The sequence below is a fragment of the Ochlerotatus camptorhynchus genome, unplaced genomic scaffold (assembly GCF_037179485.1).
Source record: "Ochlerotatus camptorhynchus isolate MF236.1 unplaced genomic scaffold, CSIRO-AGI_Acam_v1.1 ptg000300l, whole genome shotgun sequence".
Lineage (NCBI taxonomy): Eukaryota > Metazoa > Arthropoda > Insecta > Diptera > Culicidae > Ochlerotatus > Ochlerotatus camptorhynchus.
In genome coordinates, this window is record NW_027040788.1 from 1,060,679 (window position 1) to 1,075,483 (window position 14,805).

General features: G+C 36.2%; 1 protein-coding gene across 4 annotated transcripts in view; it reads left to right on the forward strand.

Moving 5' to 3' along the window:
* LPCAT (lysophosphatidylcholine acyltransferase) overlaps positions 1 to 14,805 on the forward strand; it is a 99,410-nt gene that overhangs the window by 42,947 nt on the left and 41,658 nt on the right. For all 4 annotated transcript variants that reach the window (XM_065228699.1, XM_065228696.1, XM_065228697.1 and 1 more), the window contains one exon: positions 613 to 758. In XM_065228699.1, the coding sequence (XP_065084771.1) occupies positions 613 to 758 (146 nt within the window). The remainder of the gene's footprint in view (positions 1 to 612; positions 759 to 14,805) is intronic.

Below are 14,805 nucleotides of genomic sequence, written 5' to 3' on the forward strand. Positions count from 1 at the left end.
AATCCAGGTATAAAACATTCGTCTTAAAGAGTTTTAAAAGTCTCTAGAAGATGATTTTCATGAGAATTTTCAAATAAAAAAGTTATTGGCAAAAGATGGATTTCATAGGACCACTCTAATGACAAATTTATATAAAATGTGCTAGTACATTTTTTAAGAGCCACCCTAACTCAATTCAAGAAAATAGCTCTAAACCGGCCAATTTAAGAGATACAAAAAAGTTATTTTCAACAAAGTTGCTTGAAATTAGCTCAGCTATAACTTTGCCCAAGAATGTATACCTTAATTTATTCAAACAAAAAAGTTAGATTTTTTATTTTAATGATAATAGGAACCACCCTAGAATTCATTGTCATAAAAATGAGGCCCTAACTATAAGGAACAATTTTGTAGAAAAGACTTTTAGTCTAAAGTTCCAATTTCAGGCTCAAAACATATCATTCCACCTAAATCTGCATTCTGGACCACTGTGCATTGTGGTATTGCTTGATCTAGTTTAAAACATTTTCTATATTACACCTGTTTGAGGTTGTTTTAATATTTGGTATGAATTTAACTTATTTTTAAATTGATTGATGGATTCATCGTACTGTTTCTTTTATTTTTTTGCAGACCGCCTTCCTCACAGTATTCCTGTTGCCATTTCGAGTGATACTCATCATAGTCTGTCTAGTGATAGCGTGGACTTTAGCAACAATTGGACTATACGGAGTAACCCGTGAAGAGTTAATGACGAAACCTCTGTCCGGATGGAGACGGTGAGTAATTTTTGCCATCTTGCTATAAGTTCAATCATTTCCTTTCCGAAGATTTTCAGTATTTTTTAGTAAACTGTTTCTTTCACATAACTTGTTATGTTTTATGCTACTACTAATACTTAACCCCGTCATTAACCCACTCAACTGGTGCTCCCCAATATGATAATGACAGCAGCTCAAATTTGCCAAAACAAGAAACGTGCGAAACTCAAAATTCTCATTGATCATTATGGTTTCGTTTGTTCATTGTTGTGAAACCAATTTGTCCCCGCCTGAGACCGCAGGTCATCTGACTCTCCTATCAGTCACACTTAGTTTGTTAAACGAATTATAAACACACATGTAGGTAACCGTAAACGAGTTTGCGGCAGTTATAGCACGATCGTACGGTCGTCACGCCATGCGTTCGAACGAACCTTTGACTCTCTTCTACAGCACATCCAATGCATTCAAAGCGGCCCAGTATCACAATCGGCCGATACGCTCGCTGCGGCAGGGTTGAGCTGAGCAGCATGTGTTTCTCTGTATAAGGTAGACGCTACGATAACGTTCTCCCGGCGTTGACTTTTGTTCTCTGAGTAAAACTGAGCAACAAGTTAGTGCTTGTGGTGCTGCATTGTAATTTCTCAACTTTTTAGCGTGCTGGTGTCCCTAGCATTGAAAACGACTAAATGCAGTGTCAATGTCAAGAATGGAACAGTTTAGCGGCGGGGTTGTTTTGGGAAGGTTGTGTTGAACGTAGCGCTAGATAGATGCTTATTGTTTGCTTGGGATTATATTTTTCTAGTTTCCTGGTGTTGAAACGGTACTTACAAAATCAAGCCTTTGATAGGAAGATTTTAGCATAGCAACTAAAATAAGTAGGGGAAATGTCTCTAATGTTGGCCTATGGATCTAAGATTGGGCCCATCGCTAAAAATCTGCTATTTATCAATTTTATCTAGATGAACGCGTTATTGGTTACTAATGGATATTTTTGGTTGCTATTGAAAATTTAGTCAATTTCTGAATTTATGTATGGGCCCAAATTAGGGACACTTAGGCCGACGTTACCTGCATTTCCCCTATGTCTTATGAGTGGGGAATCCAAACACAGAAAGCAGCCAGCAATTAAGAAAAAACCGCTTGCGATAAATTGTGCATGCGACTGAAACCTGCTGCGACGTTTTCGCTGGCAACACTTGAGTTTCCTATGTCGCCAGTGGAGATGTTAACGTCGGAAGTCGCAACTTGGACCTGCGAACATCAGTTAAGTGGTGGCGTGACAATAGCTTGATCGGAACGCTTGAAAGGAAAACGTTTATACCATGCGATACATTCGTTTAGCCGCACCAACTTCTCTTTGAAATTAAATCCAAGTCGCTTCGGATTTTCTTTATTTTATTTCTCTCTTCAAGCTCAAACAAGTCACATAGTTTCTTCAAAAATAGTTCTTCTTGAAAAGTTCATAACAAAAAATAAAAAAATAAACAAAGTGTTGCATTCGTTTAGCCGCACTTTCGAAAAAGTAAAATAAATTCAAATTTTTCATGAGCTGTTGATTCTTTAGTAGGGTATAGCGCTACTTCGTCGTAATCGCCCATTTCCGTTCTATCGATCAGAAAAGATCAATAATATCAATGATTTCACCGTGCACAAATCAATAATAGGTTTGTTTCGATGCGCTAGCTCATTAGCTACAACATAAATCCTGTTAGAGGCGTTGTATGAATATTTACGCTCATTATTCTCAAAACAAAAGAAGCGCTCCTAGCGAATCCCCTTTTCTACGTTTATCCGTAGGACGAAGAAAATCTAATGGCGTTTCTATGCGTTTGGACGGAATCGAAACTCGTAGGTCGGATTTAGAATCAAGAAGTAGTATTAGATATTAAACAATATCTCAACAACTTATGATTCTTTATCAAATCCAAATCAAATCAAATGGAAAGGTGAATAAATTTAGAAGTCATCTTTGACAGAAATATTCCATTTTTTGTTTAAACTCGTTCAGCAAAGAGAGGTAAAGCGCGGGTTGTGCTTAGTAGGACAGAAATTAGATCAAAACCCTACTCCTCCTTTGTTCCTAATTATATCGAAGATTCACTTGGGCATTTAGGTTACAAGATTCTGGATTATCTGAGCGTCGATATGCTCCCAGCATTCTCTTATGCACGCTTTTAGGTCCTTCACGGTGTTGAACTGGCGTCCATTTGCATAAACCTTTGATGCCATTATTCCCAAAGGTTCTCGATAGGGTTACAATCCGGACTACAAGCTGGCCTTTGTTTAGCGTAATGCATGGATTGAGGCTTTATCCTGCTGAAATCAGCCGAATCCTCCAGATAATCCTTCAAATACGGAATCCAAACTTGTTCCAGGAGCTCGCAGTAAGTAGGAAAATGCACCCCATACCATTATCGTTCCTCCTCCAAAATTTCTCTTGGATCAGATGGCCTTTTTATCCCTTAAATCGTGCCAATAATGGCTGTAGCAATCAGGACCAGGGGTTGACACTGGTGACGTTTTTTACGACGCTCGCTTCGTTGTCATGCGCGACAGTCTGTTTTTATTCGTACTCTTATGCTCTACCGTCGTCTCTCTTACCTAACACAAACGGTAGAACAACATTCGAGCAAAAAGAAAATTTTCAAATTACTATCATATAACATGTGTGATTTCCTTCTAATTCCTCAATTTAGTGTAAATTAAACCATTTCTGATCAGAAATGTTGTTACTAGGTCATCGTTGCTTGCTATTTTCAGAATTCACACAAGCACAACATCCGCAGCTCTTATTATGAGAAAAACTAAAATACATACATTCGTGACGGTCTTCGGCAACAGTGTCGTATGACAGAGTCTATCATATGACATTTTAGTTTGGTACTGTAGTTTGATAGCTTGTTTCGCAAGTGTCGGAAACAAAGGCAGTCGATTATCACAGAAAATATGTCGACTACGGTGACCACTTACAAGACTGATCAGGACCGTCCAAGTTGAACTTTTTCTCATCAGAAAAAAAATACGTGGTTCCATTCATTAGTCCAGTGCATGTGGTTCTGTGCAAATTTCAATCGATTGGCTTTATGCTGGGATGTAAATTTCGGTTTTGTTCATTTTATGTACGAAAACGCATTGAGTACGCGACTAACGGTACTTTTGTGCACTGGAAGATCGAGTTTGGTAATAATCTGGCGGCAACTCAAGTGATTTTGCAGTGCTTCGATCCGAATTTCGCCTTTTTGTCTGGCTGTCAATTTTGAATTCCCCTTGTTCCGTACCTTGAAACCACATTCCTTTGGATTTTTCAGATAATTCCGAGCAATCTCACGATGAGATTGACCAGAATCTGCTAGAACCCGGATTTGGCCATTTTCGACATCGTCCAATCGTTTTGCCCTTCCCATGTCTGGAAAAATCAAAATCAATGACATGTACTGCAAAAATAAGAAAGAGGAGACTTACTTCAACGCTCGCTTCAATGCAGATGTATTACAAACTTTACGTAAAATGGTGATAAACAAACATCTACTGCGTCTAAACGTTTGCAACGCGGAAAGCAGAAAATATGTCAAAATCTAAGAGGAAGAGGAGACAACTGGCTTCTTTTTGTCTGTGACATGTTCTTCTTCTCTCGCTGAAACGATCGTACGAAAACTATTTCATTATAGGCGACGCAGTCGACTGTCAAAATAAAAGAAAATAGTTACGTTTGCCCGACCAATCAGGCGCTGGTTCGCGTTTGACAGAAAATTGGTTCACAAAAGTCCCCCTATTGTCTCATCTTCCTCTTACGTCAAAATGAAATCTTCGAATTCGCAAATAGTTTTATTTTTGTATTTTTTAATTTGGTTGAAAATTTCCAGAAATGTTCCTTATGACCGACTATCCCATGTTGCATCTTCATATCGCCAATTTGATTCCAGCCTTATTTTTGAAAAGGGCCTATAGAAAAAAAATATCAAGCTTATTTTTAGAAAACTTTTACTCGAAAACTGTTTGCCCGATAGGTTTGGTGTCTTGGGCAATATTGCAGATAATGGATGAGACTATTTGAAAAAAAAAAACATATGCACTCTAAAAAAAATTACTCAACTTTTTTTTTTTAATTTCAAATAAAATCTTAAAAACTATTTTTCTCACAAAAGATTTTTTTGTATTTTTTTTTTAATTATTTTTATGTTTTAGGGGACAAAAAAATGTCATCTATTGCACTATAGCTCAAGATGGAGAAATGATGGACAAAAAAGTTATGTTGTTTCTTTTCAAACTCAAGTTTTTGTAAAAATATCCAATTCTTGGTCCAATTACTTTTTCGACTTTATATAGTGAAATTGCACCAAATTTACAATAAAAAACACTCGAGTAAATTTTTCCAAAGTTGTACCGTCTTCGAGATGTAGCGGTCCTAAAGTAGATATTTTTAAAATGTTGGTAGTTTTTGGTCATTTTTAAATGTATTTCGTGGTTCTCCAGTTCCGACAATTTTTTTTTTTGAGAAGATCAGAAAAGCATTTTCATTGTTAAATTTTCTGATCTTTCGGAAAAAAAATATTTTCGGAACCAGAGAACCGCGAAATACATTTAAAAATGGCCAAAAACTACCAACATTTTAAAAATATCTACTTTCAAACCGCTGCATCTCGAAAACGGTGCGACTTAGCAAAATTTTACCCAGGTGTTTTTTATTGTAAATTTGGTGTACTTTTAATATATAAAGTCGGAACAGTAATTGAACCAAGTTTTGGATATTTTTCCAAAAACTTGAGTTTTTTTATAAATCAGAACTTTTTTGTCCATCATTTCTCCATCTTGACCTATAGTGCGATAGATGTCATTTTTGTCCCCTAAAACATATCAACAAAAAAAAATACAAAAAATCCTTTTTTTGATAAAAAATGTTATTAAAACTTTATTTCAAATAAAAAAAACAATTGGGTAAATTTTTTTAGAGTGTATATTTTTTTCAAATAGTCTCATCTATTCCCTGTATTATTGCCCAAGACACCAAACCGATCGGACAAACAGTTTTCAAGTAAAAATTTTCGGAAGATAAACTTGATATTTTTCTATATGCCCTTTTAAAAAATAAGGTTGGATTCAAATTGGCGATATGAAAATCCAAAATGGCATTGCCGGTCATAAGGAACGTTTCCGCAAATTTTCAACCAAATCAAAAAATACAAAAATAAACCGATTTGCGAATTCGTAGGGAATTGCTCTACTAGCTACTGACAACGATAGAAGCTGCACGCTATTTCTAAACAAATTTGAGTAGGATCTACTCATATCCGTCAAAAGTAGGGCTGCCCAAAATTGAGTAAACAAAGTTGGAACTGACAAGCATGGTCTTGCTTTGTAGCTGTGCCTTTACCGACTGAGCTAAGGGAGGCCCCAGTAAACCGTTACTTAATGTATTTTTCAGAAGAAAAAATAAGATTTTGGATCTTTGACATTTTTAAGACTCTTGGACTAGACTAGATTTTTTTTCAAAGGAATTTTTAGATTTTGAACTAAATGTCAGAGATATGGTGGACCTCCGAACTACGGCATCTTTGTAACATCCTAAAGAAAGCACGTCACCGTTTCTTCCTTTCGAAGTCTGAGAGCGACCGTAATTACTTTCGCGAAGTAGAGCTGCAGTACAAAACAATTCTATTATCCACGTACGATAACTACTTACTCAGGATCCAGGACAGCGTAAAACAAAACCCATCGTGCTTCTGGGATGTCGTGAAAAAGCGGCAAGCATTTTCTCGCATCCCATGCAACCTTACCTTCAATGATGCCCAGGCTAATACAAATGTGGATGCTGCAAACCTTTTCGCCGTCTTCTTCGAGAGCGTTTTTAGTAAAGTGTCACCTGTACCAAGGCGTGATTGTTTTGCTCTCGTTCCTTCGCACAACATCAACCTACCCGTTATTCAGTTTTCCGAAAATGAAGTAGTAGAAGTCATCGATGAGCTTGACATCAAAAAAGGACCTGGAACGGACGGAATACCACCCCTGTTGCTGAAAAACTGTTCAAGAGAACTAGCGAACCCAATTGCTCGCTTATTCAACCGGTCACTTCACGAAAGTACCTTTCCGACATCTTGGAAACCTGCTTGCATCGTTCCTATTCACAAATCTGGCAACTGTAATCAGGTGACAAATTATCGCGGCGTATCTATACTTTGCTGTCTCAGCAAAGTGTTTGACAGACTGGTGCACAACGTTCTATACAACGTAGCGTCTCCCATCATATTTGATGGTCAGCATGGCTTTATGAAGTATCGTTCTACAACAACGAACCTCATTTGTTACGTCACCGCACTGTCCCGCGAAGTAGAAGAGAGGCGGCATGTTGACGCGGTGTATGTTGACTTTGCGAAAGCCTTCGATACTGTACCGCACATTCTAGCCGTGGAAAAACTGAAGCACATATGTTTTCCAGATTGGATTACAGAGTGGATATATTCGTACTTGTGCGATCGTACTGCATATGTTGCGGTCCACTCAACTCGATCCCGCACTTTCAAAATCACGTCTGGTGTACCCCAAGGAAGCGTTCTGGGACCATTAATATTCAACATTTTTATAAATGACCTGTGCAAAGTTATTACCTTCATTCGCTGCAATAACCCCATTCTTCATCAATACAGAATGGAAACTGCATCATTGGAACGTATGTCGTCCATCTGTGACCTTGGCGTTACCATCGATTCGAGGCTCAGATTCAACGAACACGTGAGCATTACCACTGCCAAAGCTTTTTCTGTGCTGGGATTCATCCGTCGCCACGCTTCCGAGTTCACCGACATCCACGCTTTAAAAACTCTCTATTGCTCGTTGGTTCGTAGCATTCTGGAGTACGCTGCTCCGATGTTCTCGCGATCGAACGGGTGCAGAAAAGGATCTTACGGTTTGCACTGAGACAACTTCCTTGAAACGATCCGACCAATCTTCCTCCTTATTCTGACCGATGCAAGTTCATAGGATTGGAACCACTATCTGTCAGACGAGTAACGATGCAGCGGCTATTTATTTTCGATGTCATTCTCGCACAGATCCCGCTCAACAGGATACTCGACGGTTTCGGAGCTCAGCTTTAATAGCAGTCCCATACCACAGAACAAACTACGGCTACAACAACCCTTTTGATTTGTGTCTTCGCTTGTTCAATGTTGTCTGTGACGAATTCGATTTTAACTTGACTAAAAACGTTTTCAGAAATAGGATTAGTAGTAATTTCTAGTTTATAAGTAAAATAGTTCAGTCTGTACGGCTAGTCGAAGACGGTGATGTATAAATAAATAAATAACACCAAGGTATTTCAGAGAAAATTAAATGGAGTTTTGGAAAGAACTCTAAGAGATTTTAGACCTTAACTCCAAGTCACTTGTGTGAGTTCAGAGTAGAATTTTTAAGTAGCTCTGTGGAAAATGCCAAGTCGATTGTGAAGAAGGTCCCAGGATCCGTAAAAAATACCAAGACAATCGAGTTTTGAGGGTACAATTCCAAAGGAATTCTGAGAATAATTTTATGGGAATTTCAATGATAATTCAAAGGGCATTACAAATCGAATTTCTAGAGATTTTTTTTTTTTTTGAAATTTTTATGTTTGGGAATTATAAATAGAGTTCGGCAAATTTTAATTAAACCTTAGAGAATTTATAAACTGCTATAAATTCATTTTTTAGGGAATCCACAAGAGAACCTCAAACTTATTTTAGAAGAATTTTGAAACAAACTCAATGAAGGAAATGATTCCAAAGCAAATGCTTAAGAATATTCTAATAAAATCCTGTAAAGGTAATTAAAACATAGACAAATTTGGAAAAATTCGAGCCCAGATTCAAACCCAAAACCCAGGACATATGCTGCTGTCTTAGTAATGACCCACTTAACCTATTTATATCTTCGTCTCTCGGATTTGTGCTTAATTTTAGTGTATAATGCACCACCGGGGATATTTCCAAAATTTTGGGAAAAACCGGGAAATTGCTAATCGGAATTTACTGGTTACCAAGCTGTAGGGAATTAGGTTAATCTTAAGATTCATACACTTGTAAACGAAATAGGACCTTCAAGAGCTGGGCCAAATTTTACAGATTTCGGAACCGAGGATTTTTTTGCATGATTCGAGGGTCGGATATTCTGAAAACAAAAAATCTGCTACTTGATCGAAATTAAGACCAGCAGCAGAAAATCTACATATTTAGGTATATGTAGAAATTTCCTTTTCTTCGATAAAATTTATGTCCGGAATTCAGCTGCAAAAAAACAATTGTTAACCCAGCTTTTAAAGATTTGTTTTGGTTTTAAAATTTTTAAGAGTTGAAATTTAGCATTAACAGGGCTGGTAGCAAGTCACTTTTTAGTGACTTGGTAACTTTTTTCAAGTCAGTCACTAAAAAGTCTCTTTTTTCAAAGCCAAGTCATTAAGTCACTTTTTCTTGTAATAAGTCACTATTTTCAACTTTTTTAGCGTGAATTTAAGATTGATTATTCTTTGCATTGTGACGTTTAATCGTCTTTCTCTATATACAGGATGACTACACATTTTTCTGCATAAAATTACCTAAGTCTTCCAAGTAAGAAAGTCCAAGATTTAAAAATATTCAATGTCGTGAAGTTTCGTATTCCATGTACAAGTTCAAGATATTGAAAAAAATTATAAAAAATCCAGAGAACTAAATTTAGATATTTTTAGATAGTTTAATGATATTCATCGAAGTTCCGAGTACTTCGAGGACGATCAGATAGCTTCAGAATAATCCCATTAACTTAAGCAAATTTGCAGCGACTAACAAGAAGTTCCGTGGAATTATAGGGTATTCCAAGAATTCTATGATTGATCCAAAAACGTCAGAAGCGTCAGGGAATTATGAATATATAGGGTTAACTACCCCATTTCCGGCCTATTAAGCACAACCCGTACTTAGTTTTGCTTAATCTAGCGCAGTTTAGCACCAAACGGAATGTTATTATTACTGATGGCTTTCAAATTTATTTACCTTTCCGTATGTACCGTAATATTTGATTAAGAGAAATCAATCGTTGAGATATTGTCAAAAGCCTAACACTGCTTCTTGACGCCAAACTCGGCCTACGGATTCTAAACTCGGCCTAACGCATTGAAACGCTTATGAATTCACTTCGGCCTATCGGATGAAGATAAAAATTGATTCGGTCGGAGCGCTTCTTTTGTTTTTGGAATAATGGGTGCAAACCTTCATATCATTGGCTTCGTTCCGTAGCTTATTAACTAAAGTATCGTACCAAACGCATAATTGACTTGTTAATTCTGAAATCATGGATTTATTCGAAGTTTTCTGCTCGATAGGCCCAAAATAAGCGATTATGCCGAAGTAGTTCTCTACCCTATCAGAAAATTTGCTGGATTATTAAACAAATGTAGAGAACTTCAGATAAGCATAGATAAGTTCAGGGAAACTTCAAGGCAAATCAATTAATTTCAGTAATGTTGCATGTTCTTAAAAACTACTGATAAATTCAGGGCAGTCTAGAGAACTTAAAAGACATTCAGTAATCGTTTAGGTACCAGAAAAGTCTATACTATTGAAGAAGTTTTAAATTAGTGTCGATAATTTAAGGAAAGTTTATGAACTTCAGAAAAATCTTGAGAATTTCAGTGAAAATCATAGAACTATATTAAATATTTCGTTCTAATTCCATAAAAATTGCGGGACCACAAAAGTTCCAGAAATTTAAAAAAATGTCGGAAACTTCACAGAAGGACCGTGGTCTTCAGAAACATTACTTCATAGAAATCTATGGAGCTTAAGATGAGATCCGCGAACTTCAGGAAATTTTATGAACATTAGCAAAATGCGGAAGCATTTGAAAAAAGTTTAGTAAGCTCCGAAAATTGGAGGAATTTCAGGGGAGGTCATTTCCATTAGTTTAAGAAAATTAGTCGGGAATTTAAAGCAGTTCCCAGATTTCCCGATAACTTTCAGATCATTTGATGTCTTCGCACAAGTTCAGAAGTTCACTGAAGCTTGAACATTTTTAGGACGTTTTAATTAAATTCAGCGCAGTACAACAAGCTTCATGATAACTGCAAAAACTTTAGAAATGTTTTGAGAATTTCAGAAAAGAACAGAAGCCTCCTAACAATTTATAGGCATTTCTCCTCAGAAATTCCTTAGATTTCTTCTCATAATTTGTTTGGCAAACTCTCCTGAATTCATTTTCCGAATCCTTTTGAAGATGTTCTGGAGTTATTCTCACATTTAATTGTAATCCTCCTTTTAGTATTTTCAAAAAATTCCAAGGACTTGTGCTCCGTATTATTTTTTTCCCACAAACTTTATGAAATTATCCTCAGAATGCCCCTGGAATTTTCCGGTGAAGTTCACAAGAAGTGTGCTACCATTTTTCCTTTAAATTTACTTTTAACTCAATTCAGGGTTTCTTTTAATTCTACTCAAAACTAAGGCTTCTCATGAAATCTAAAATTCCTCAAAACTACCTCGAAAGCCGATTACATTTGATGTTTTTCCGAATGATTTTTTTTGCCATGGATGAGTCCTTAGAAATTATAATAAAATTCCTCGAGTATTTAAAACTGTGCATGGAATTTGACACCAGATTCTTGAAAATTTCTTAAAGTATTATAGCTGTTAGGTCCAGAGCTAGTTCAAATTATGTGCTTAAGTGCATGTTCCAAAACCAAAAAAAATGTATATATTTTTGGCGTAGAACTACGTCTTTGTCGACTATATTGGGGTGCAAATGAAAAAATATGTGTGGTTAAATAGTTTTTTTTTTCCTTGATTTATTTTCCGTCGATCTTGTTTTCCGTGCTGAGCACCAATGCTACCGACGCCAGGGAGGCAGCTCTCACACCTGGACCCTACATATCGACCCATCAACTCATGAATCGGGGACCAACGGCTTTACTTCCCTTCCGAAGGAAGGCGTGATCAGAGATGTTATGCCTCAGAACATCCCGGCGGTGCCGACTGGGATTGAACCCAGGCCTGCTGGGGGTGAGACGTAATCACGTTTACCACTACACCACCGGTGCCGCTATGGTTAAATAGTGTTAGGTTTTGAAAGCTTGTAACTTTGTCATTTATAGATAAAATTAAATTCCAAATACGCCAATCGAGAGGATATTACTTAACAAATCTGCTGAAATAAATTCTTTTTCAATTTTTAATCAAAAAACTTTTGAAAAATGCGCAAATGATAGTTTTATCACTGTTTTCATGAATTGAACGTTTTCCCCAAACCCAGTCATCATAAACGAATACCACATGGTTGCACATAATTCTGCTTGAACCAGAAAATATATAAAACAGCGCTGCTTTCCTGCCTCTGCTCATTATTGCTTCGGATGGCGTGGCACTTGGTCCCTGCAGCAAGCAGGACCAAGAAAGCGGCTAAAGGTGGATCACGGCGTGACCATGACCACCACAATGAGGAATGAGACTTGGAAAATTATGTATTAATAATAAATTTCTCAAGAATTTGCTTAAAATTATCCCAAGATGTGTTCAGAGTTGCTACCAAAATTCCCCTGACTAATATTACGATTCTGGTGGTTTTTTTTTAGTTCATAACAGTCTCCTTAATTGTCTGCATACCACTTAGGAATTCCTTTCAGGAAACTCTTAAAATGTACTCTATATGGGTCATTCCGCGTCAAGTGACCGGAAAAAAAAATGCAAAATTTAAATTAACCTCTTCCAATTTGGACCACATTCGGAGGGGAAGTTTATTCAACTCCATATTTTAAAAATAGAATTTTCGTGATGATCGGAGTACCCCTCGGTCAAGGGGAGCATTTTCTAATTTCGTGATTTTCATTAATGCAGTTCATTCTTTTGTTAATATCTCCGGATGGATGATGCTACGGATAGCAATGGGTACAGTTTTCATACGAGAATTAGTAAAGAAATCTATGTATGCAACTATACAGTGTTGCTGGGGGCGACCCCGGCGTAATGGTAAGCATCCATACCTCTCACGTCAAAGTTACGAGTTCAAATCTCACTCCCGGACAAGTCACGAATGACCCAAGAGCGTTAAAGTGATTATAATAAAATAAAAAAAATAAAAAACAGTTTTGCCAAATATTTTTAACTAACGAAAACATTGAAAACTTCAAACACAACTTTCTTAGATTGAGTATATTTTAATTTTCAATTTGATGGTACCATCGTGTTCCCCGTCATTTTTTACATAATAACGACTCAACGACAAAAGTTATTTTCGTAGTTCCTGAGATATTATTCGGGGTTATTCCGAGAGTTGACTGGTGAAATGATAAAAGTCACGACGCGCACAGTGGTCCAGAACTGTGAAAAGACAGTCAAACGTCATTATCTCGTGAATCTCGCATTTAGACTTGTGATGTCTTGAGGAAATATATATTGTTATTATAGGGTATACGTCCCTAACCTCGGTCTAATATGCAGCCATAGATTACGTTTTTAATCATAACTCATCAATTAATTTACCTGCAAACGATATTCTACTGCTAAATGGTATGCTTAGATATGCTTATCATGTCGTTTGCTATCAGGAACCGCAAAAAGTTGAAAAACTTACTTTTTTTAAGACAAAAACTCACCAGGGAAATGTATGTAATATCGGTCTATTGTCCCCAAATTGGGTCTATTTATGGATGCAACTTCGTCCTATCCTGTTTGATTCTCAAAAAAAACGCTCTTGGTAACGTTTTCTTATGGAGCATTTCCAGCCCAAAACGCAAACCGGTTGGTCATGAGTGTTTCCGATTTGAATGAAACATTTCTCACGTGTTCGCTGCTACTAATGGTTGAATTTTTCATTTAAATTAGATTTTTTTCTCCAGAGTAACTTTTGAAAAGGGCGTATAAAAAAATGGATTATTTTTTTTTTCAAAAAATCATAACTTGAAAATTGTTGATCTGATCAAAATGGCATATGAGAAAAAGTTTTAGGTAGTTAAATTATCTTTGCGGAAAAAAATACACTGAAAGAAAAACTTAGTAAATTAGTATTTAAAAAACGTAAAACGATGATTATCTCAAAACACCCCCCCTTCGATCTTCATAATTTTTTTTTTCAAGAAAACTGAAAAAATGCCCTAATATTTGGTAAAGAGTGTATGCTGGTAACTTTCTTAAAAAAAAAATTATAATTTTTGAAATTTTTGTTGGTTTTTACAAGTTGGTGAAATTGCATATTTTTTAGTAAAATAGTAATTTATTTGGAATTTACGCATAATTTTCAAAAACTTTGTATAAAGAAACTTTTTTCCTAAGTCCAGCCGTTCTCAAGTTAATGCAATTTAAAAAAAATAATTATGATAATTTTCTACATTTTGGGCCATTTTCAAATGTTAGTCGTGATGTCCAGCAACGAGATGTTTTTCCATGAATATATATTAAAAAACAGACAATTCATTCTCAAATATGGTAGCTGTCAGACTTACCCGTTTCTATTTAGACGCAGCGGAAAAGAAACAAGTTTATAAGTAAATACTCTCAAATATACCCAAATAATCAACAAACCCACTCATGTGCCTTTTTTCTGTCCTCTATTAGTTGTTTACCTGGATAGAATTGTGTATGTCATAACAGAGGCTCAAAACATAAACAGGTAAACAAATATGTTATTAAACCTGTAATTGAGGTAAATTATCTAGGTACTTCTCTGACGTATACCATATTGTGCCTTAAGATCTCATCCCGCGATATCACAACTACATAAAAAAGCACCCCGTGGAGGCTTCTTACACTCACACCTAAAAAAGTTTGCTATAATCAATTGTACCTAATGAAGATAGGTATAATGTCAACATTGTAATTATTCTGCTACATATATATATATATATATATTGGGACGATCTTCACCTGTTCCATTCAGTTCATCTCTCTTAGCGTTTCAAGTTAAAAAGCAAGTAGTTTTTTTACGATGGATAACAATTTCAAGTGTTGTAAACCTCTACCTAAATCAATTTCAAAGCATGACACAGTAGCAGTTCAGTTGTTTATCTCAAAATTATTAGAATTTTTAAAGTTGCAAATAACAGTCCAAAAGTGTATTTTTATGTCAGATGTAG